General features: G+C 42.1%; 1 protein-coding gene across 1 annotated transcript in view; it reads right to left on the minus strand.

Moving 5' to 3' along the window:
* Window positions 1–26389, minus strand: part of LOC132888466 (NACHT, LRR and PYD domains-containing protein 12-like) — a 401003-nt gene that overhangs the window by 181264 nt on the left and 193350 nt on the right. Inside the window, exons 12-13 of the mRNA XM_060924512.1 lie at window positions 3486–3647; window positions 3169–3342 (exon numbers count right to left, since the gene is read on the minus strand). Coding sequence (XP_060780495.1) covers window positions 3169–3342; window positions 3486–3647 — 336 coding nt within the window. The remainder of the gene's footprint in view (window positions 1–3168; window positions 3343–3485; window positions 3648–26389) is intronic.

Here is a 26389-nt window from a genome sequence, read left to right on the forward strand (position 1 = left end):
GTCCTGAGCTGACAGGATTGGCACCCGGTGTGGTCTTCTGCTGCTGTAGTCCATCTGCTTCAAGGTTCGATGTGTTGTACGTTCAGAGATGGTCTTCTGTATACCTTGTAATACCTTGTAACAAGTGGTTGAGTTACTGTTGCCTTTCTATCATCTCGAAAATCATGACTTCGGGCATCGACAAGGCATTTTCACCCACAGAACCGAAGCTCACCGGATATTTTCTCTTTTTTGAACCATTCTCTGTAAACCCTAGAGTTGGCTGTGTGTGAAAATACCAGTAGTTCTGGAATACTCAGACCAGCCTGGCTGGAACCAACAACCATGCCACGTTCAAAGTCAGTTAAATCACTTCTTCCTCATTCTGATGCTTGGTATGAACTTCAGCAGGTTGTCCTGACCATGTCGACATGCCTAAATGCATTGAGTTGCTGCTGTGTGATTTGGCTGATTGAGATTTGTGTTAATTGAACATGTGTACCTAATAAAGTGGCTGGTGAGACATATATAGTGTGTGTGTGTGTGTGTCCAGCTCCCTACCACAGGCTTGCTCATTGGGGATAGATTAGGGATAAAATTAGCTCATGTTTTAAGTTGTTCAAATTCTGTAAAGCTGCTTTGTGACAATTTTTATTGTTAAAAGCACTATGCAAATAAACTTGACTTGACTTGACCTACCTCTCGTGTGAACCGATGACTCGCTGGTGTTAACTAATTGCCCTGTGTAATAAGGGCCCTTGATGAGTGCGGCACAGATTTGTGGCTGTAGAAAGAGGAAGTGAGAGTCGTATATTGCAGTGAGAAATATTCCGCAGTTATAGAATGGCTTGGTGTCAGGAATGTTTATTTACACACACACGCCATGTCACACACTGATAAATGTGTTATTGTTAAGTTCTGACCTGTAATTAATCGTCCTGTTTGATTAATCTAATCATTAATTATATTTAACCTTGCATAGCAGATTTGTCAGTGTAATTGTATAAAGCTATAATCAGACGTCCTCTGTGTCGTCTCTCTCTCTCACCCACACACACACACACCTGCCCAAATACGGCCGCTTTTGTCTGTGGGAAAAACTGAATCAGTAACTTCTCGTTTCCACTCTGTGTGTGTTCTCTCCCAGACGTGTCTGTCTCATTCGTTCTAAAGCGCCGATTCTCGGTCCTGCTCCTGAGCCCCGCTGCTCTGCATGTTTTCCATCTTCTCCTGCTCCACCTACCTGACTCAACTCCTCAGCACTTTTGTTTAACTGAACATGCCTGATTCTAATCAAGAGCATGCTAATCACACTAACACTCAGGTGTGTTTGGAACAACGATAGATAGAAGAAATTCAGGACGGGGGAGGAGGGCTCTAAGATTGAGAACCACTGCTCTGAAGAACCTGTCTAGTGACCCAGACCAATGAGAACTACGCAGTGTGATTTGGGACATGTCCACGCTGAGATCCACTCAGTCTACATACTACAAGGGTTCCCTTTTTATAACTAAATGAGTTTGATGAACTCTTAATTTCTTTCCTTATTCACAGAGTAAAATGATGCCACTTCATCAGTTTGTCAACAAAATTCAAAATCTATCAGTTATTTTTCTCATTTTTTTAATTCATTTTTTCAACATTTTTACTTTTCTCAGACTAAAAATAATTTACTTCAGTTTCTCCAGAGTGCAGTTTGAGTTGTGCAGTAGATCAGAGAGCTCCTTCACTCCTGAGTCTCCAATCGTGTTCTCACTCAGGTCCAGCTCCTTGAGGTGTGAGGGGTTTGTTCTCAGAGCCGATACAACAGCACCACAATCTTCCTCAGAGAGACGGCACTGACACAACCTGCAGGGGGAGCAGATTAATTTCATTGTGCTTTTCCTTCCTCATCTTAACTGACTTTACTTAAAGAGTGTGAAGCTTCCTATCAGGCTCCTGTTCTGCTCTTCTGGATCTGTCTCTGCTTGTTGCTCTGATCATGTCTGGGTATCGTATGACGATATCTCACTGTGGGTCTTGTGTGTTTAAGAATTCTTGATGGTGGTAAGTGCAGTTCTCGCTGTAGTCATGAAATAATCTGACAGGTCTGTACTGTACATTACTCTGTTACTGTAACTTCTTCAACCTGGAGGATTTTATTATCTGCAGATTAACTGGTGGTTTGTGACCAGTGTTTAACATTTCTAGAAAGTTTTCTGTTACTTTTAGTAATAATTATAGTTTCAGTATAAACTTTAATCCAGCTGCTATTGGTAGGAGATTATTAATAATAATAACTCATTCTTTTTCTTATTATTTCAGGTGTGACGGCTTTAAACACAGAGCTGATGCCAGAGCAGTACAGCCTTCATTTCTCACCCTGCTCTTATTTACCCTGGATACAGAGAGACAACAAGGAAGAGAAAACAACGGTCTTATTTTATATACAAAATAAATGAGTGAAGATGTGATATTGTATACAAATTGAGGATTTAATCTTTTTTCTTGTTAATTTATTAACTCTAGATGGTCACTGAATGGATCATGTACAGATTACTGGGTTGTCATTAAAAACTGATATTATAATAATTCAGTGCTTGACTGAGCACGACTTCAAAAGTAAAAGAAATAGTGTTGAAGGATAAAAGCATTTCATGACACTTTGTTTTTAAGAAATGACATTGACATACTTGAGTGTTTCCAGGAGGCAGTGTGAATTCTGTAGGAGGTTCGAGATGTGCTTTATTCCTGAGTCTCGTGCTTTATTCCTGAGTCTCGTGCTTTATTCCCGCTCAGATCCAGCTCTCTGAGCTGTGAGGGATTTTCTTCCAGAGCTGCAGCCAAAGCAGCACAGCCTTCAGCTGCTACACTGCAGTTACACAGTCTGCAGAAGGAAAGAAGGAGCACAATGAACAGATCGCATCTCATTTGTTCAATAAGAACGCAATATTTTAATTCTTTTCTTTAACAGTTACCTTAGAATTACAGCAATTAGACGTTTACATTGGAATAGAACTTTTACACAAACACTTTTTAGTTTAAAATAGTAAATCTAATCTATTTTTTATGAAAGCAAGCTGTTTATTATATTGTGTTCTAGTTCTACTTTTTTAATGACACACAATTCTGCAGTCATTTAAACTCAGATTAAAATACTGAATTGATGCTTCACTGAAGGATTAGACATCATTTCAGACGTTCCTTCACCTCAGTGTTCTGAGTGGAGACTGTGGATTCTTCAGTCCAGCAGAAAGCTGAGTAACTCCTGGATCCTGCAGACTGTTGTTGCTCAGGTCCAGCTCTCTCAGCTGGGAATATTCAGAGCTCAAAACTTCAGCGAGAGCCGAACCGCTTCCATCAGTTATAACACATGCATTAAACCTAAAGATGAAACCAGAGGAAGGAAGAGCAACAATAAACTGACGCATTCAGAACAATAATCGTGTTTTATACCAAAATTCACCCACATTTTACATTTTTTTTAATCTGGCGTGACTAAATATTCATAACCTAAGTGAATTGACCTCAGAATCTCCAGTTTACAGTGACTGTGTTTCAGTCCAGCAGAAAGCTGAGTGACTCCTGGATCCTGCAGACTGTTGTTGCTCAGGTCCAGCTCTCTCACACTGCAGGACTTTAATTTGAGAACACTGGCTAAAGCTGAACAGCTCTCCACAGTCAGATTACTTTTATTCAGCCTAGATATGAAATATGATGTAGAAAGAGCTTTATACTCAATCTTAATACTTCATTGTGCAGATATTATGGAAAACACAAGTCATTTTATTTTCATGTGCACTGAAGTCCATATTCTGGGTTCATCTGGGTCATAAGGGGTTATTAGATGTTATTTTTAACATCATTCTATTCATTTATTCCTCTTTTAATTTGTCTTGTCTGTTATGTCTCAATGGTTAAATCAAGTGATTTAATTGAAAAATGTCAAACTTGTTGATCATTTCACCGGGCGGCACGATGGTGTAGTGGTTAGCACTATCGCCTTACAGCAAGAAGGTTCTGGGTTCGAACCCAGCAGCCGGCAAGGGCCTTTCTGTGTGGAGTTTGCATGTTCTCCCCGTGTCTGTGTGGGTTTCTTCCGGGTACTCTGGTTTTCCCCACAATCCAAAGACATGCAGGTTAGGTTAATATGGGACGGCCTTTGGCTGAGGTGCCCTTGAGCGATGCACCTAACTCCCAACTGGGTGCTGGGTATGTGTGTGTGCTCATTGCTTCAGATGGGTTAAATGCAGAGAAGAAATTTCACAAGTGTGTGATGAATAAAGTTGTGCTTTCTTTCATTTCTACTCTTCTGTTCCTTTCTAGTTTCAGGAGCTTAACACTTTCCAGTGATGGAACAGAACCCAAGTGTTTCTAGAAGGACTATGAGGTTTCTTTGGAGAAGCACAGGATATGTTATGTTATGTCGGCACTTATAGAAAACAAAAAAAATCTATAATTAAAAATACATTTGTGCATACTTGGGTCATCCTTAAAGGTCCCATGGCATGAAATTTTCACTTTCTGAGGTTTTTTAACGTTAAAATGAGTTCCTCTGACCTTCTTAAGTCACCCCAGTGGCTAGAAATTTCATAATGTGTAAACCAAACTATGCCCAACATTTGAGAATGGCGCGTCAAAATGGCGCGTTGATAGGCTCTTCCCTTTACTACGTCAGCAAGGGAGATGATCCCCACGCCCCCCCCTCTGGATACCCACCCACTGTATGGATTGCCCGTCCTACCAAGCCTATTGCGCATGCGCGAAATGCAGGAGGGTAGGAAAATTCAACAGTAGTTTTGTCCTACCGATCAGCTGGGCTGATAGAAAATCGGTGAGTATTTCACGCATGTGCCGATTTTTATGTTTTGTGCATATTGGTCGAGTCTTTGGCCAAGTCAAATAATTTGTAATGACTTGTTTTGTATAATAAAACGGTCTGTATGAGAACTTGCTAATTGTAATGATGTCATGTGTTCTGTGCATGCACAGTAGGCTTCGCGCGTAGGCTTCGCGCGTGCGTAGTAGGCTTGGTAGGACAAATTGAAGAGGTAGGATAACTTTACACCACCTATGTGAGCGAAACATGGAAATTGCGCTGCATCCCTGCCGCATCAGCCACAAACACCGAACAAGTAAGTGTATAACTGTTAAGTCGTTTTGCCGTGTTTTAAAATCGGTGCGTTAGCCTAGCAATGGCTACATTAGCTGTGCAGCTAACCGCTTCCTGCAGTTAGCCAGGTAGCATGCCCGCAGCTTGGTCAAGCCCCGCCCCCTCCCCCCATGGCCCGCCTCCATGCTTCTCATTAGCAAAACGACGCACTGGGAAAAGGGCTGAAATGGGGCTTTCTCCCAGGAGGCTATATCTACCTGCCGAGGGTTCATTTCGAGAAAGGCTGCGGATATAACATCCGGAAGCCTCCATGAGCCCATTTAAAGCATCAACAAACCACCATGCCATGGGTCCTTTAATGGCAGGTCCCACTAGAAAACATTCTGTGAGTAAAACTCAATTGACAGTGATGCATAAATAAAAATACTTACCGAATTGTCTGAAGTTTACAGTGAGAATCTTCCAGTAGAGCTGAGAGCTTCTTCACCCCTGAGTCTCCTGGTTCCTTCATGCTCAGATCCAGCTCTTTTAGGAGTAAAGGGTTTTCATCTAAAACTGAATTTAGCCAAGTACAGGCCTCTTGTGCAGCAGGGCGTTTCAACAAACTGCAAAAATTAAATGTTTTTGTACTTGGTGTTTCCAGAATAATAGACCCACATTAACCAGAACAGTGTGGCTGCTTTTGCTTATTTCCTGATGACTTCTCTTTAAATTTAAATGATAGTGCCCAATGTCTGTAACACACTGGGAAAAAAATAGGACCAGTTGAATAAACCATAAATTACAGTCAATTATCAACTTTATCCATTAAAAAAAACAAACCCTATGAAAGTTCTTTGTACAGCATTACTTTATGTTTAATATTTATATAATTGTGTTAGTTTATAGAAGAATCACCTCAGTGTTGTTAGCTTACAGTCTGGATCCTGGAGTAAATCAGTGAGCAGCTTCACTCCTGATGCTCCAGGGTCGTTCCCTCTGAGATCCAGCTATATCATGTGGGATGATTTCAGAACTTCAGCCAGAGCAGTGTATCCTTCCTCTGTTATACTGCAGTCTGAAAGTCTGTAAAATATTGTCACAGAGGATAGAGAATAAAAAGGGTGAACATCAAAAGAAGCAATATAGATTTAAGAAGCTGTTGGACACACTGAGAAACATGCCATTTCTAATTCTAACAATATATTAAAAACAACACTGAAGACAACCAAACTGTGAAATAACATCTGGAACACATATGGAATGTGGGAAACAAAAAAGTGTGGAGAAAAAAACAAAACAAAAATGTTTGATATTTTAGATTCTTCAAAGAGCCAGTGTTTGCCTTGATGATGCTTTGTACACTACTGGCATTATCTTAACCAGCTTCATGAAGTAGTCACCTGGAATGCTGTTTGTGTGTGTGTGGTGGGGGGGCTAAGCCTTTATTTGTGACATGTACGTTCGAGCAGTAAAATTCTTTCTCTGCATTTAACCCATCTCGGCATGTCAGCACACACACCCAGAGCTGTGCTGCAGGCTTCCCCTTCTTTCCTTAAATTAAAACAAAACCCAAAAATAAACACTGTTTCCTGATCACGGCAAGTGCCCTGATGTGCCCTCTGCACATTTAAATTAAAAATAAAAGACAATTTATCAATTTTAACAGTGATGATATTGCTAAAAATAGGCTTACCTGGATGCAATCACTTGCACTGGAACTGGGTATCTGGTCATAACATTCATGGCACATGAGAATGCTGTTAATCTTCATTACAAAGAGCCATCAAATAAAGGCTTCTAATTCTCAAAAAGAAAAATCGCTGGGTGCTTCTGTGTGTGTGTGTGCGCGTGCGCGCGCACATGCGTATGTTTTCACTGCTTCAGATAGGTTAAGTACAGAGAAAGAACTTCACTGTGCTGTAATGTATATGTAACAAATAAAGGCTTCTAATTCTAGAAATCTATTCAGAAATTCAATGGAACCATGTGATTTTTACTGGCAACAAAATCCTTAAATCAAAAGACTCCACTTTGATGAAGTTTAAATTTCACTCGGCTAGATAAAGCACATGCAGTACTGACACAGATATGAGGACTCAATCCCGTTGCCATTGCAACACAATTATTGCCATCTAAAAAAATCGCTTTGTTCAGTGATTAATATATAGATTTAGGCACTGCCTAAAAGTGGAGCTCCCGTCTGTTTCTGGGTTGTAGAATTTTCTTATATCATAGCCAGCCTCTTTAGTTTTATTTCTTTACCGGCTAACACTGGCCACTAGGCGGTGTGTGTGACTGGTAATTACTAACACTGGCCACTAGGTGGTGTGTCTCATCTCATCTCATCTCATCTCATCTCATCTCATTATCTCTAGCCGCTTTATCCTGTTCTACAGGGTCGCAGGCAAGCTGGAGCCTATCCCAGCTGACTACGGGCGAAAGGCGGGGTACACCCTGGACAAGTCGCCAGCTCATCACAGGGCTGACACATAGACACAGACAACCATTCACACTCACATTCACACCTACGGTCAATTTAGTCACCAGTTAACCTAACCTGCATGTCTTTGGACTGTGGGGGAAACCGGAGCACCCGGAGGAAACCCACGCGGACACAGGGAGAACATGCAAACTCCGCAGAGAAAGGCCCTCGCCGGCCACAGGGCTCGAACCCGGACCTTCTTGCTGTGAGGCGACAGCGCTAACCACTACACCACCGTGCTGCCTTAGGTGGTGAGTACGACAGTTATTTACTAACACTGGCCACTAGGCAGTGTGTGTGACTGGTAATTACTAACACTGGCCACTAGGCGGTGTGTATGACTGGTAATTACGAACACTGCCCACTAGGCGGTGTGTATGACTGGCAATTACTAACACTGGCCACTAGGCGGTGTGTATGACTGGTCATTACTATAGCACTGGCCACTAGGCGGTGTGTATGACTGGTCATTACTATAACACTGGCCACTAGGCGGTGTGTATGACTGGTCATTACTATAACACTGGCCACTCGGCGGTGTGTATGACTGGTCATTACTATAACACTGGCCACTAGGCGGTGTGTATGACTGGTCATTACTATAACACTGGCCACTAGGCAGTGTGTATGACTGGTCATTACTATAACACTGGCCACTAGGCGGTGTGTATGACTGGTCATTACTATAACACTGGCCACTCGGCGGTGTGTATGACTGGTCATTACTTTAACACTGGCATGGTGGAGGCACGTACAGGACCGAAACCATCAGAAAACAAACTCAATGGGTTTCTTTATGTATCCACACTCTATGCCTATGCATGTCACATACAGTGATCCATGAGTGGGCTGATTTTTACACAATTGACACTCGGCATCTTCAGGGTTGTTTATAACAGTTTAAAAGTGATGTATTCACTAGATCTCAGTCTCAGTAAGTCATGCAGCATGTAAGTGACATCACAATCTTGGATTCTCTCATGTAATTTGTACTCAGAGCGTGATATTTGTACCTCGGAGAGTAAGATGTCAGTGCCCAAGGACACTTCTTCCTTTAAAATAAAATCTGTACACAGTATACAGGTACAAATATGAACAGTGAACACTCAAACATGTCTTGTATGGATATTGTCTGTCATTATAAAGGAGTTTATTTTCGGGGGGGGGTTTAATCCTTCAACGAAAAATGTGGAAATGCTCATTTTCCTTTTTTAAAAATGTCTCAGGACGATTCAATAATTCACCTCAGTATGTTAAAGTAGAACATCACAATTACTATTTTCTTTAGAATATACACTTATCTGCAAAATTATTGATTTTATTAATGCTTGTGTGTATGAAAAAAAAATATATATAATTTGATATTCCATGGTGGCACAATAATATGAAGTTTATCTGCAAGTGATGGAAATATTTTTCAACATGAGATGATCACTTCATATCTAAGCGAATGTGTAATTTTCTTTTTATTATATGGAATCCTCCCTGTTTAAAGAGCTGGTCCATGCTCTCGCCGCTGCCCAACAAAACCAGCACCAGGTGCTGGTCACAATGCGGACTGAGCAGGAGTGGTGTGTCGAGGCCCTGCTGCAAGCCCAGCAAGAGGACCGCCAGGCGCTCCTGCACCTCATCACTCCAACAGGTGCACCAACCCCAGAGTCCGTGGGGTTCCCCCATGTCACCTTTATGAAGATCAGTGTTGTAGTCAAGTCATTAAACCTCGAGTCCAAGTCCAGTCTCGAGTCCCCAATGTTCAAAGCCGAGTCAAATCCAAGTCATTAAAAAAATTTTAGAGTCAAGTCTGAGTTGAGTCCACGAACAACACTCCAACCACACCATTTGAGAGTGGCTGTTTTAGCGCCATTAACATTAGTTTTTAAAGGGGATTTAACCTTCTTCATTCTCTTTTGCATTATTTCCTCTTTTCCTTCTTTTTCTCTTTTTTGTGTTCTTCTCTTTCTCTGTGTCAAGTCAAGTCAAGTCAAGTCAACTTTATTGTCAAATATGCTATACATGCTCAACATACAGCACAGATGAAATATCAGTCCTCTCTGACCCACGGTGCAAACTGGCAATGCAATAAATAAAAATAGAATAAAAATAGAATAATTGAAAAAACCAAACAATATAAACAGTATAAACACTCTAGATAGGAACTAGACATAGACTAAACACTCAGACAAACAATATAAACATTATAAATAAACAGTATAAACACTAGATACTGTAAGAACAAGACAGACTAAACACTCAAACAGACAATATAAACGGTATAAACACCCTAGATATGAACTAGACTAAACACACACACACACACATAAATTGGTTCAAATAACCAAACAGTCAAGGGCACTTGAGGTATAGCAGGTAAACATGAAACATGAAATAAGCAGAATAAACAAACTAGCAGCTGTTAAGGTGAGGTAGTGCGGAATAGTGCAAATGAGCGAGGTAAAGTAAGATGTGCGGTACCTGAGTTCAGTGTGTTAATGAACGATGAGATGTATGTATGTATGTATGTATGTATGTATGTGTGTGTGTGTGTTGGGGGGGGGGGAACTGTGAGGATGACATGTCAGATGCTGAAGGGGGTTGTGCGGGCAGAATCTGTGGCAGGGGGCAGAGGGGGGAGGAGGGGCAGACCTGGTGAAAGAAACTGTTCTTGAGCCTGCTGGTTTTGGCCCGGAGACTTCGCAGTCTCCTCCTCGACGGCAGCAGGCTGAAGAGGCTGTGAGATGGGTGGGTGGGGTCACCTGCAATCCTGATGGCTTTGCGGGTGAGGTGGGAGTTATATATATCCATAAGAGAAGGGAGAGAGACACCAATGATCCTCTCAGCTGCTCTCACGATGCACTGCAGAGTCTTGCAGCAGGACACGGTGCAGGTGCCGTACCACACGGTGATGCAGCTGGTCAGGATGTTCTCGATGGTGCCTCTGCAGAATGTGTGCATGATGGGGGCTGGGACTCTTGCTCTCCTCAGTTTGCGGAGGAAGTACAGACGCTGTTGGGCTTTTTTGGCCAGTGATGCGGTGTTGTTGTTCCAGGACAGGTCTTCAGAGATGTGCACACCCAGAAACTTGGTGCTGCTCACTCTCTCCACTGCAGCACCGTCGATAGATAGTGGAGCATGTTGGATGTGCTCTCTCCTGAAGTCCACAACAATCTCCTTCGTCTTCTCCACGTTCAGACGGAGATTGTTGTCCTTGCACCACATGGCCAAGCGGCTCACCTCACTCCTGTAGATTGTCTCATCGCCATTGTGTGATGGTGGGTTCAAAGTTAATGATGATTTTTTCCTCCTGAATCAGTTAGAGCTCTCCAAATAACACACACACACACACACACACACACACCTTAAACAAACCCATAATAGAAGTGTCTGATGTAATGGCTGATTTGAATGCTCAATTTATGAAGCAGGTGATTGGCTGAATGCTGGCCACACCCATACATGTACGGTATCTCTCTCTCTCTCTCACACACACACACACACACACAGAGTGTAGCTTCTGTTTTCACTCTCGCATGGCCATGTCTCACTTAGGTGAGTCTGATCCTTCTGTTTCTATTGTGTGTGTAAAATTAGGAACATTATGGAAATCAGCTTATTGCACTTTGACATTTTTTAAAAATACTCACCCAGTTTTTGTCGCCTTGTACACTAGGCACTAGATGCATTCGCTTTTTTTTTATTTGCCTTCACACAAGTCCCCTAGTTTTGTTCCCTTATTCACTGCGAGACTGTTTATTTTCACTTTGTTAATGTACACGTGTTTATCTTCTATTACAGCAGGTGGCGTTGTGTTACAGGCAGCGTTGTGCCTATTCTTTAATCAAGTTTCACAAGTTTAGTTTAATTTGCTTTTAGTTTACTAACACTTGTGCATCCTTTATTATTTCCACTTTTTTTTTAAAAATTTCCACTTGCCCCCCCCCCCCCCATCATCACTTTCCCCCTATTTTGTGACTACTACAACCCCGATTCCAAAAAAGTTGGGACAAAGTACAAATTGTAAATAAAAACAGAATGCAATAATTTACAAATCTCAAAAACTGATATTGTATTCACAATAGAACATAGACAACATATCAAATGTCGAAAGTGAGACATTTTGAAATTTCATGCCAAATATTGGCTCATTTGAAATTTCATGACAGCAATACATCTCAAAAAAGTTGGGACAGGGGCAATAAGAGGCTGGAAAAGTTAAAGGTACAAAAAAGGAACAGGCCTGGAGGACCAAATTGCAACTCATTAGGTCAATTGACAATAGGTCATTAACATGACTGGCTATAAAAAGAGCATCTTGGAGTGGCAGCGGCTCTCAGAAGTAAAGATAGGAAGAGGATCACCAATCCCCCTAATTGTGCACTGACAAATAGTGGAGCAATATCAGAAAGGAGTTCGACAGTGTTAAATTGCAAAGAGTTTGAACATATCATCATCTACAGTGCATAATATCATCAAAAGATTCAGAGAATCTGGAAGAATCTCTGTGCGTAAGGGTCAAGGCTGGAAAACCATACTGGGTGCTCGTGATCTTCGGGCCCTTAGACGGCACTGCATCACATACAGGCATGCTTCTGTATTGAAAATCACAAAATGGGCTCAGGAATATTTCCAGAGAACATTATCTGTGAACACAATTCACTGTGCCATCCGCCGTTGCCAGCTAAAACTCTATAGTTCAAAGAAGAAGCCGTATCTAAACATGATCCAGAAGCGCAGACGTCTTCTCTGGGCCAAAGCTCATTTAAAATGGATTGTGGGAAAGTGGAAAACTGTTCTGTGGTCAGACGAATCAAAATTTGAAGTTCTTTATGGAAATCAGGGACACCGTGTCATTCGGACTAAAGAGGAGAAGGATGACCCAAGTTGTTATCAGTGCTCAGTTCAGAAGCCTGCATCTCTGATGGTATGGGGTTGCATTAGTGCGTGTGGCATGGGCAGCTTACACATCTGGAAAGACACCATCAATGCTGAAAGGTATATCCAGGTTCTAGAGCAACATATGCTCCCATCCAGACGACGTCTCTTTCAGGGAAGACCTTGCATTTTCCAACATGACAATGCCAAACCACATACTGCATCAATTACAGCATCATGGCTGCATAGAAGAAGGGTCCAGGTACTGAACTGGCCAGCCTGCAGTCCAGATTTTTCACCCATAGAAAACATTTGCCGCATCATAAAACGGAAGATATGACAAAAAAGACCGAAGACAGTTGAGCAACTAGAATCCTACATTAGACAAGAATGGGTTAACATTCCTATCCCTAAACTTAAGCAACTTGTCTCCTCAGTCCCCAGACATTTACAGACTGTTGTAAAGAGAAAAGGGGATGTCTCACAGTGGTAAACATGGCCTTGTCCCAACTTTTTTGAGATGTGTTGTCATGAAATTTAAAATCACCTAATTTTTCTCTTTAAATGATACATTTTCTCAGTTTAAACATTTGATATGTCATCTATTTGTCATTTGATATGTTCTATTCTGAATAAAATATGGAATTTTGAAACTTCCACATCATTGCATTCTGTTTTTATTTACAATTTGCACTTTGTCCCAACTTTTTTGGAATCGGGGTTGTACTTTTTTTTAAGGAAATCTAGGATGGTTGTGAATTGCAACATAAAATTAAGATCACACACACTGAGTTGAAGTTTGGTTATTGACTAAGTTTATTATTAAGTTTGGTTATTGGTTACTTTTTATTGTCCATTACAAGTAAAAGTAAACATTTTATCCAAAATAGATTTTCCTGCCTTAGTCGATTTATTTCCATTTCACATGCATGCAGCTGTTGTAAAGTTCAGTGTGTTTGTCTCTCAGACTGTAGGTTAATTACTCGACAATGTAGAAATCATAAAATAGAAATCTATAACAAAGTTTGTATGAAGGTTAGGGTGCCAATATTTTTGAACAGTACTGTGTTTGAGAATATTTACATATCTTTGGGATATCATCTACCTCTAGGTTTAAAAAAAAGTGCTGCATCATGACAGACAGGATAATGTTTGAGTTTAAAATTGTTTAGGTGGTGTTTACATTAGACCGTATCAGCGGATCATCAGATTAATGTTTTTAAAATGATTCGCGTGCACACAGCAACGCCAATACACGATTCGCGTGCACACAGCAACGCCAATACACGGATACGCTAATCACATGACTAATTAGATGGCACGTAAGTTGAAATGTGTAAATAAACCTCAGTGCGGCTCAGCGCTTCCTCCTCCGCACGCAGGCATCCTGCGCTCCAAATCACTCCGCCCTGAATAGCGAGTGCCCTCTGGAGGGTGCGCACTCCGGCCCTGCACAACTCACAGAGCGCGCGAGTGAAGCGCACAAGCAGTGATTCGGGACTGAGCCGTCACATGACCAACGTGGCATGACCAACGCCAGCGAATCAGGAAGGTGGATGTCACAGTGACGTTGTCCAATGACGACGTCAGCTAGAGCTCAGCACTGCGTATCCTCATTCCTCAATGTTTACACAGCACTGGATCAGATACGTACTGGGTTGAATACGTGGGCCCTGGCGGATTCAAACTGTTCCGCCTGTGGAGTCGTTTCCCGGCGTTTTAATGTGCACGGACAGTGCATCCGCGACGAAAACGATACGGATACGGTCTAATGTAAACACCACCTTAGTGTGTAGGTTGTGGGTGTTTTATACTGACCTGGCAACCTGTAACTGAATCAAGTACAACCAGTCTGTCATAACGCAGCACTGCTTTTTTTTTGTTTGTTTTTTTAAACCTAGAGGTGGATGATATAACAAAAAAAACCCTGACCAACGGTCTGACCAATCAGCTCAACAGTGACTGTGAGGTAGTCAGAGTGACAGAAAGCAGTGGGGGAGTAGCCTGGCAAGCCAGACTAAATGTGACAGCGAAACGTCCTTCTTGAAAAGGAATGAGCAGAGAGCCTCTTCCTGCTCATGTTTCAACGAAAACTCCAAGTCTAATTCTTCTAAAACTGATTCCAAAGCGGAGTCAAATGAGCGCTGTTCAATAGCCGTAGCCATCTTTCCTGTTGTGCTTTCTCCAGCGTCGCGCAGCCTTGTCGTCACTCCTGCAAAAGCCCGCCCAAAGAATCCAAACAAAAACCTTGTGTTGTGATTGGCGGGCACGATTTGATGCCCGGGGTGTGTTGTTGATATGGTCCGAGGCTAGACCCACTCGTAGGCAAAAATATTTTTGTCTGCTAGGCGGGTGGGTCTAGTTTACTAGGCTAAACTCGAATGCGAGCAAGAACAAAAAAGATTCTTCATCAAACTCTTCCATCCTCACTTCCGACTTTGTTTTTGTAAAATACATTTTAAATAAAATCGTGAATTTCTCCATTTTCATGCTGAGCTCCTCTCCTCGTATTCTTTAACTGCTCATTTCCTCGTTGTTCTTGAAGCATTTGCTTCTATTTGTTAACATTTTTCTTGATAGCAGGGAGATGGTAATGCCTTTTATCCATTTCTCTGTTTGAGCAAGCAAAAACAGCACAAAAAATTAACCAGACTGAAGACAGATTAAGCCCCAGCTGTAATTATCACGTGATGCGTGACGTCATACACAAGAGGGTCTACAAACAGTACATGTACAGTACCACAGTACAACAACGGGGGTAAATAAAATAACATGCAAAGCAGTTAATTAAACTGAGACTACGAAAACAGCCAAGACATAATGGCGGATACGTAGTGAGGGACGCTTTTAGGAACTGAAATAAAAGATCAAAAAGTCTAATTTTGTGGTGCTAGTTCGTAATATATACTCATTCCAATTTGCCCGGTCGGGCATGTCAGGGACATACCTCACTTGCCCAAATGCATGTTTCACTTGCCCCGGGCAATCAGGCAGTGCTTAATGTCGAGCCCTGATTAAAAATAATGTCTGGATTGGGGGGGATCTTGAATTCTACAACACGAGAACTCTCGAAAAACTCAACAGGAGAAGAAAAAACAAACCCAAGATCCAGGAAGAACACTGAAAGAAAAACAGCATACATGCAGGTTATTATAGAATATTCCTATCAGATTCAGAAAAGTGGGCACAAACTTTTGACCTGATATGATATTGATGATCCCCCCCCCCCCATTTATATTTATAGATTACCCCAGACTTTAGATCTTTCTTGTTCCTTGTTGATGCTGAAGGACCTTGTGTTCGGTGTGATGTTGGAGGTGAAGTGTGTTTGAGTGTGTTGATTTGTCCTTATTAATCACATCCTAATCAGGAGACTTCAGTTAGGGAGAGTGGCTGTTGTGCTGCTGCTCCCAAACAGTGGAATGTACCACTGTGCTGTGTGAAGTGCCCTGTGATCAGTTGCTATGGCTTGTGGGGTTTAGTGTGGACTGGGACACAATCCACTGAAGATGCTGGAACACACAGTTGTTTTGTTATTATTAATTCCAAAAAACACTCAACAAGAACATCAGCTTTGTTATATTTGCATTTTTACGGAACCCTGTGTGTGTGTGTGTGTGTGTGTATGTGTGTAGTGATGGCAGGACTGAGGCCAGTGGTTTTCAGCAGTCCCTCGGGTGCTGGGAAAAGCACATTACTCAAAACACTGCTCAAAGAGTTCGACGGTGTCTTTGGCTTCAGTGTCTCCTGTAAGACGCGTGCACACACAGGCTCCATCCCAAACATCATGGGCGATGATCACTGTTGCAATGATGTAAATATCCTCAAGAATTCCTCATATGCTTTATTTATGTCTTTGAGTCGGTATATTTCATCCCAGTTTTGTGCCAGCAAGTCATTTCTAAAAGTGTTCATTGATTCCTCTGATCTAAGTCGTCTGAAAAGTTTTGTGGTTTCCGGTTTATTATTCCCAAATTTTGTTTCATAAACTGTGAAAACTTTGAAAGCAATGATAAATATTTGGATTCTTATAATCATATATAATGTGTTAGTGTCATATTCCAGCTTCTGAACTTCTTGGTATAGTCATATTGTTAATTTCATGGTTTTATTATTATTATTATTATTATTATTATTATTATTATTATTATTATTATTATTGCTTAACTGTGGTATATTCATGTACATTTACATGTAATTGCAGAAATGCATATTATGATAAAGTAGGGTGAAATTAACCTAATGTGGGACATTTTAGGCCAATTGAGTCTAAAGAAATATAACAATTATTCCCTGAAATCAAGTCATACATGAGCCTCTAGCTGATGAGGCGTGCAGCACCGAGCCATTTACATGTATAACCCATGTACGACGAGACTGAGTTGAATAAGTGTTTTATTCTATCCACATTCACTGGGTTTTGAGAAACAAAGCAGTTTTTTTTGCAAATTCGATAAATAAAACTTTATATAAAACATCAGACAAAATCATTTCTGCTTAGGCAGACTTCTTAAAATCCTATCGATGGCGGCATGAATTGACTTTAGTGTTGTTGTTTTTTTTGTAGAAAGTGCTGTCTCGCTGTCGTGCCGAGGTATAGAATAACTTTAAACATTTATTAAATTTTTCCTTGGACATTTCGGTTCTGTAATTTTCAAACTTCTTTGAGCCATGTACATGTATAACCAATGTATGACGAGACTGAGTGGAATAAGTTTTATTCTATCCACATTCACTGGGTTTTGAGAAACAAAGCATTTTTTTGCAAATTCGATAAATAAAACTTTATATAAAACATAGGCAGACTTCTTAAAATCCTATCGATGGCGGCATGAATTGACTTTAGTGTTGGTTTTTTTTTTGTAGAAAGTGCTGTCTCGCTGTCGTGCCGAGGTATAGAATAACTTTAAACATTTATTAAATTTTTCCTTGGACATTTCAGTTCTGTAATTTTCAAACTTCTTTGAGCTTTTGAACCAGTCTAAACAAATTCAACAAATTTTAATGCTCAAAGATGAAGAATGTAAACAAACCGGTGAAATGACAGGAACAATTTGTAAAAAATGTTACAATACTAATTCTTGAAAAAAAAAGTTCTTACCGTCAAAAACTTTTATTCCATATTTGTTTTGGGGATTTTTTTGTATTTTGGGGGGGTTTGTTTTGAGTAGAGTTTTTATTTCATCCTTGGTTGGTTCACGCTCTGCCATTTTGTTTTTCTCTACTCATGGTGTATGAGCTGATACCCTAGTACACAGTAAAATCCCCAGTGTTGAATTAACACCCAGGGTATCGATTTAACACCCTACTGTGTTTATTATGTCCAATTGGACACAAATAAACTCTGAAAGTGTTAATTCAACACTGGGGAATTTGCTGTGTAGTAGTGTAGCCAATCGGAGCGCGTGATTGCTCATATCCAGTGAATATGGATAGACTAAATATTAATAGGTGTCCCACATTATGGTAAATCACTACATATTAATTGTTCACGGAAAACATTTCAAGAAAATTACTTCATTTTCCTTAATTTCTTGGTATTTTGCAAGTTTTGAAAAGTCTGTCAAATGTTTCCATTAGCTCATTAAAAACAAATTGGACTTATATTTTAGTTGGCAAACTAAAGGATTTGGAAGGAGCTGAACTAAAGGAGCAAAATGAATCTTCCTGAATACAGTCTGTTTTATTTTTAAAACCCTAGCATTAGATTAGCATGTAAACCTGGTGTCTTAATATTTAAATGGCCCACATGTTTTCTCTGTTCAATTCGACGTTTATCATTAGCATAACACTCATTATTATAATCACCGTACTGTTTTCCTCCAGTGCAAGTCATTTTTGTTGAAACACAAACACACATGGGATAAATTTTGCCAACTAAAATATAAGTCCAATTTGTTTTTAATGAGCTAATGTAAACATTTTACACACTTTTCAAAACTTGCAAAACAAATCATTACCTTAACACACGTTAACCAGCTACACATGGTGTTCCCCTGTTTAAACGCACATCACCATGTAGGTGTATCGACTCGGCTTTAAATTTGACATGATATACTTCTAGTTATTGAGTAGTTTAGATGATATGATTTTAGTCCTAAAGTAATAAGATAATTCTACTGCATTTTCCTGTTGTTGTAGTGTACACCTGTGGCTCGCTAGCTGCTCATGATATGATGCCCCCGGTTCCCTAGAATCTTCTCCCCGGAGAAAGGTTCCTGAAGTCGTGCAATAGTCCTGCAAGCCACATCACACAGAGTGGTGTTTCCCATGTTTGTTTAATTATGATGTTCAATAAAATAATTAGACATTACGTTTAAAACAGAATCAGTTTGCCAGTATAGCATCTGCCTGGTGAATGAAGCGGAAGCCATGCTATGTTTAAAGGAAACTTTTATTGTGGATCGATATCGAATCACAATAATTAATCAACAATTTGATAGTTTCAATAGACATACAAAAATTATCAAGACTTTTTTTTGATTGACTTCGTCTTTATATAACAAAAGTCATATATATATATATATATATATATATATATATATATATATATATATATATATATATATATAAAGACGAATTCAATCAAAAAAAAAAAGTTAGTCGAACCTCGGATCCAGGAGGAACAATGCAGTTTTCGTCCTGGTCGCGGAACACTGGACCAGCTCTATACCCTTCACAAGGTACTCGAGGGTTCATGGGAGTTTGCCCAACCAGTCCACATGTGCTTTGTGGACCTGGAGAAGGCATTCGACTGTGTCCCTCGTGGTATTCTGTGGGGGGTGCTTCAGGAGTATGGGGCTCGGGGCTCTTTGCTAAGGGCTGTCCAGTCCCTGTACGAACGGAGCAGGAGTCTGGTTCGCATTGCCGGCAGTAAGTCAGACCTGTTCCCAGTGCATGTTGGACTCCGGCAGGGCTGCCCTTTGTCACCGGTTCTGTTCATAATTTTTATGGACAGAATTTCTAGGCGCAGCCAGGGGCCGGAAGGAATCCTGTTTGGGAACCACAGGATTTCATCTCTGCTTTTTGCAGATGATGCTGTCCTGTTGGCTTCTTCAAACCAGGACCTTCAGCATGCACTGGGGTGGTTTGCAGCCGAGTGTGAAGCAGCTGGGATGAGAATCAGCACCTCCAAGTCTGAGGCCACGGTTCTCAACCGGAAAAGGGTGGCTTGCCCTCTCCAGGTTGGTGGAGAAGTCCTGCCTCAAGTGGAGGAGTTTAAGTATCTCGGGACCTTGTTCACGAGTGAGGGAAGGATAGAGCGTGAGGTCGACAGGCGGATCGGTGCAGCCTCCGCAGTGATGCGGTCACTTTACTGGTCCGTTGTGGTGAAGAAGGAGCTGAGCCAAAACGTGAAGCTCTCAATTTACCGGTCGATCTACGTTCCGACTCTCACCTATGGTCATGAGCTTTGGGTAATGACTGAAAGAACAAGATCGCGGAGACAAGCGGCTGAAATGAGTTTCTTTCGCAGGGTGGCTGGGCGCTCCCTTAGAGATAGGGTGAGAAGCACAGTCACTCGGGAGGAGCTCGGAGTAGAGCCGCTGCTCCTCCACATCGAGAGGAATCAGCTGAGGTGGCTCGGGCATCTCTTTTGGATGCTTCCTGGACGCCTCCCTGGGGAGGTGTTCCAGGCATGTCCCCCCGGGAGGAGACCCCAGGGATGACCCAGGACATGCTGGAGGGACTATGTCTCTCGGCTGGCCTGGGAATGCCTCGGTGTCCTTCCCGAGGAGCTGGCCGAGGTGTCTGGGGAAAGGGAAGTTTGGGCTTCCATGCTCAGACTGCTGCCTCTGCGACCCGGCCCCGGATAAGCGGATGAAGACAAGACGAGATAACAAAAGTCAAGTCAAGTTTATTTGTATAGCGCTTTTAACAATAAACATTGTTGCAAAGCAGCTTTACACAATTTGAACGACTTAAAACATGAGCTAATTATGTCCCTAATCTATCCCCAATGAGCAAGCCTGTGGCGACGGTGGCAAGGAAAAACTCCCTCAGACGACATGAGGAAGAAACCTCGAGAGGAACCAGACTCAAAAGGGAACCCATCCTCATTTGGGCAACAACAGACAGCCTGACTATAACATTAACAGTTTTAACATGAAGACAGTTTCGTTGATGTTATAACTCTTCATTGATGGAAACTTGAGTGCAAAACTGTTCATGACAACTGCAGTCCTAAAGTTAGCAAGTCAACTGTAGTCCTCAGCCATAAAAGCATTACTGTAAGAGTCCAGAGCATCCTCCAGGTATAGCCCTCAACTGTCCTCATGGGACCGTCCTTCACAGGAGCGATGCGATAAAACTCCGACCAGACACAGGGCACCAGGATGGATCAAGTAGGTCCGAGGGGCAGAAGAGGCCAGCATCTCAATCCCAGGACCAACATGTAACTCAGAGGGACAGATGGGGGGGGGGGGGGGAGAGAGAAAACACAGGTTGTTAGGTATGCCCTAAAAATGACAAGTATTAAATCTGTGTGGTAGGCTCGCAGAGACGAGAGTCTTGACATCAGTCAGGAGTCAGAAGTCAGTTTCACTGATGTTATAAACTCTTCATTGATGGACATTTGAGTGCAGAACTGTTCATGACAACTGCAGTCCTAAAGTTAGCAAGTCAACTGTACTGTAGTCCTCAGCCATAAAAGCATTACTGTAAGAGTCCAGAGCGTCCTCCAAGTGTGACTTTCAACTGTCCTCATGGGGCTGTCCTCCACAGGAGTGATGTGATGAGACTCCAACCAGACACAGGGCACCAGGATGGATCAGGCAGGCCCGAGGAGCAGAAGAGGTCAGCATCTCGACCCCAGGACTGACATGCACAAAGTAAATAGATGGAATTTACACTTCCTGTTTTGAAAGCATAGTCTGGCTAAGTAGACTCTGATTGGTCAGTTTGAATCACCTGACCTCTTCTCTCAGGCTTTACAACAATTCACGCCAATTTGCATCATCTGATGCCAGTGTGTGATTCACTTCCTCGGGCACTGTGCTCACACACACTTTGTAGGGGGCACATACTTTCTGCACACATTTGTTCATGAAATGAAATTTGTGGACTTTGGAGATTTTCCTACTAGCATACATTTTTACCCTCCTGGATAGTATTAGAGCGCTAAAACAATTGGAAATCTAAGAGTTGGTCCTCATTTGCCAAGAAATCCCCAGTCGGCTGGTGTAGTCTGAGATTTGTCCCCAATATGCACCTACACACACATGGTGTATAACAGTGTGTAACTTTGTGTGTTACAGATGAAGACATGCAGGTGGGAATCGCTAAAGGAGACTTTATTGAGAGCGCAGAATTCTCAGGGAACATGTAGGGAACAACATACACACACTGCTGCCTACACGCAATGTGTGTGCAGTTTAAATAATGGATCATGTGGTGGGTCACTGACTACGTTTACATGCACATCCAAATCGAGCTGCTGTCGGTAATCGAGCTGAAGGTCCCAGCAGGGTGCCAGAGAAATCCAATCCTACATGCACACAATGAAATCGGACTATTGTGTGAGGTGCATTGTGCACCCGAGCCACAGGTGGCACAACACGCCCCATTGTGTTGGTACACTTCCGGTTGTCGTCATGAAGAAGAGCTATTCAAGAGTGTAAACAAAGTTATCAGTTCCGTGTTCTCCATTGCGCGTTTTTCTCCCGTCCATGAATTTTAATATATTCAACTCCTTAAGCTGAATGAGCATGAACTCTGTCTCCTCATTGCTTCAGAAGTGCACGTTTCTGCTCGCCTGTGGCAGTAGGGGCGTGGTCAAGTGCCGGTCTGTGACAGGAGGGCAGAGCCAGGGAAGGTGAGTGGCAGAATCACTTCACCTGACGGTAATTAACCTGTGTTTGTGTGTCTTCCCAGTAACCGCGCCCTATTTAAGGTGGCAGAGGGAGAGCAGAGGGGACAGCTCATCCCGGGACTAGAACACAGCACGCGCTCGTGCGTGTGTGTGTGTTTTTCTCTCAAGAATAAAAGTAGGCTGTTAAACTGAAAAGTCTGACAATAAAAAGCCTATTAGTACCAGAAGCTTTGTCCTGCCGTCCTCTGTGCTCCACCCACACTTCAGAGAGCTCTACATCGCCATTTTCTCTTCTTCGTTTGTTCCTCCTGACCTCTTCTGCTGCTCGCTACTACTGTTGTCATGCCGACCGAGGCTGTTGTGTTTCCTGCTTGTGGTCTCGTCACTCGTCACTTCCGGAAGTAGCTCGACAACGAGCTCGATAGGGTATACATGCACAAAGTAGCTCGGCAGAAATCGCATAAACTAGGTCGTGTAGCTCGATTCCGAGAAATCAAGTTCGGTTCAATTTCAGCCGAATTAAGGTGTATACATGGCATTTTGAACTTCGATTTCAGTTGAGCAATGGCAGAAATTCGATTCTCTCTATGTGCATATAAACGTAGTGACTGTGTTAGCAGTTTGATGCTAAGTGTAATTACAGTGTAATTCAGGTATTTTCTTATTAATTTTTCAACATATCTGAGGTAAACGTTAACATTGTAGGTAATTCTGTGGCATTTCCATGCTCGCTGTGTTAGCAGTTTGATGCTAAATGTCATTACAGTGTAATTTAAATATTTTTCTGTTAATATTTCAACACATCTGAGGTAAAAGTTGACGTTCTGGATGCCTCTATGTCATTTCCACTGTCACTGTGTTAGCAGTTTGATGCTAAATGTTATTACAGTGTAATTTAGGTATTTTCTTATTAATTTTTCAACATATTTAAGGTAAATGTTGACGTTCTGGATGACTCTATGTCATTTCCACTGTCACTGTGTTAGCAGTTTGATGCTAAATGTTATTACAGTGTAATTTAGGTATTTTCTTATTAATTTTTCAACATATCTGAGGTAAATGTTAACATTGTAGGTAATTCTGTGGCATTTCCATGCTCACTGTGTTAGCAGTTTGATGCTAAATGTTATTACAGGGTAATTTAAATATTTTCCTATTAATTTTTCAACATATCTGAGGTAAAAGTTGATGTTCTGGAAGATTCTGTGTCATTTCCACTGTCGCTGTGTTAGCAGTTTGATGCTAAGTGTAATTACAGTGTAATTTAAGTATTGTCGTAATAATTTTTGAAAGGTTTCTTCACCTCTTGCCCTCAGCCTCCAGAGAGCGATTACCCCATCTCGAGATCAGTCCCCTCGTGTCACCCAGAGCTCTGGGGGCAAGTTGCGAAAAAAAGACAGGAACCCCACAAAATAGTTCACAATCTTTATTCACAAATCCCCAATGAGACAAGAGAATACAGGGGATTTTATATGCATGTGTTATCTGTGTGGATGAAATGACATCACTGAAGCTGTGTGTGTGTGGGGGGGGGGGTGAGTGAGTGACATCATTTTGATATCTGTATCTATGTGTATGTGTGTGTGTGTATATGACATCATTGCATGCTTAAACCTTGGTCTGAGCAGGTCACATCTTAATTACATCACTGTTCTTTCAGATGTATGTGTGTGTGAGTGAAACCTTGGCGATGGTACAATAATAAGATGTTCTTATGATATGATATGATATGATATGATATGATATGATATGATATGATATGATATACAGATATCAAAGGCCATTTCTTACACACAACCTTAGGTCAGAGATAGCAAAGGGCAAGATGTTCTGATAAAGATATCAATATTATGTCTCGAGCAATATGTCCTTCTAGCTGAAATAGTAAAATATAATCCTTAACAATATTAAGAATAAATCCTTACAATTATTTATCCTTACAAAGGAATAAAACTTTACAATCCCCTCTTTGATACTAGTATCGCTAGGATCACACCCCGGTATTCTGATCATATATGTGATTACATCGAGAATTAGGATTAGTCAAGTCAAGTCAAGTTTATTTGTATAGCACTTTTAACAATAAACATTGTTGCAAAGCAGCTTTACAGAATTTGAACGACTTAAAACATGAGCTAATTTTGTCCCTAATCTATCCCCAATGAGCAAGCCTGTGGCGATGGTGGCAAGGAAAAACTCCCTCAGACGACATGAGGAAGAAACCTCGAGAGGAACCAGACTCAAAAGGGAACCCATCCTCATTTGGGCAACAACAGACAGCCTGACTATAACATTAACAGTTTTAACATGAAGACAGTTTCGTTGATGTTATAACTCTTCATTGATGGAAACTTGAGTGCAAAACTGTTCATGACAACTGCAGTCCTAAAGTTAGCAAGTCAACTGTAGTCCTCAGCCATAAAAGCATTACTGTAAGAGTCCAGAGCATCCTCCAGGTATAGCCCTCAACTGTCCTCATGGGACCGTCCTTCACAGGAGCGATGCGATAAAACTCCGACCAGACACAGGGCACCAGGATGGATCAAGCAGGTCCGAGGGGCAGAAGAGGCCAGCATCTCAATCCCAGGACCAACATGTAACTCAGAGGGACAGATGGGGGGGGGGGGGGGGAGAGAAAACACAGGTTGTTAGGTATGCCCTAAAAATGACAAGTATTAAATCTGTGTGGTAGGCTCGCAGAGACGAGAGTCTTGACATCAGGCATAATACACAACAATGGCATGTTAATATGGTTAAAAAATATCATGACCTGCTCTGGCTGGATGCTTGATTGGGTGATGGGAGCACACGCCTCAGCAATGATGAGATGCAGATGGGACCCTTAGGGCTGGCCAAGACAATTCAGTTACATTTCACCGGGTCTGGGACATGCGACAGAATGTCTGACGGCCAATTCCCTGCAGGCTACGATAGCCAATCGAGGTCTCCACCCTCTCCACCAAAAGATTTCCTGTTGACTCCATGTAACTCAGAGGGACAGATTTGGGGGGGAGAGAAAACGCAGGTTGTAAGGTATGCCCAATGTCACCTGAATAAGTAGGAACAGTATACATATGGCCCTTTTCCACTACCCTTTTTCAGCTCACTTCAGCTCGCTTCAGCTCACTTCAGCCCGACACGGCTCGCGTTTCGACTACCAAAAACCAGCACGACTCAGCTCGTTTCAGCCCTGCTTAGCCCCTAAAACTCGCACCGTTTTGGAGTGGGGCTGAAGCGAGCCAAGCCGTGCCGAGTGAGGTTGGGGGCGTGAGCAGACACTCCCCTGTGCACTGATTGGTGAGGAGGAGTGTCCTCACATGCCCACACACGCCCCGCGAGCGCGCTGGGATCTGTAAACACCGCAAACCCGGAAGGAGAATAATTACGAATTACGAGAATTTCTGAAGCCTTATGCGCCTCGCATCATCTATACGCTCTTGCCAGTATCTGTCCGCGTTGTCGGTGACAACAAGCCACAGCACCAAGACCAGCCACACTAACGACTCCATGTCCTCCGTGTTTATTGTTTACTCTCTGGGTCGTGAGACTACCGCTTAAAAGATCACTGATGTCACTGTTTGCGCTGCTTAACGACATCACCTGATGTCCACCCACTTTCGCTAACTCCACCCAATGTGTCCACCCACTTCCAGCCAGCACGGTTCAGCGCGGTTGTAGTCGAAATGCAACTCCAACAGCCCCGCTCAGCCCGACTCAGCACGGCACGGCTCAGCCCGACTCAGCCGCGTTTGTAGTGGAAAAGCGGCAATATTGCACTGAGTAAGATGTATGAGATTAGATGTATGCTTGCTCTTCTTGACGTGTATTGGTGCTCAGAGGGCGGGCATGCCCTATCAGCCCTCGTCCCACCTCACCGGAGCTTAGAGAAACTCGAAACCTCTTAATTTGTCCCAAATACACGCTACTTCCTTCAGAGTAATTTGTTCTAAAACAGTGAGGGAAAATGAAATTATAGGGCATATTGACCTATAGTGAGAACAGAGTCCTGTAAGAATACAGAGCTTCAGAGCATAGAGACAAAGGTGGATGTGTAATAATAGTATAAGGCGGCATCAGATGACAGACATAACAACTTTCATTCGTGTGCGCTCGTGCAGTCCAGTTAGCGAATTGCCAAAATATGTTGTCTCGAGGTCCAGCTCGAGCGGGTAACCCT

This window comes from Neoarius graeffei, chromosome 6, assembly GCF_027579695.1.
Source record: "Neoarius graeffei isolate fNeoGra1 chromosome 6, fNeoGra1.pri, whole genome shotgun sequence".
Taxonomy (NCBI): Eukaryota; Metazoa; Chordata; class Actinopteri; order Siluriformes; family Ariidae; genus Neoarius; species Neoarius graeffei.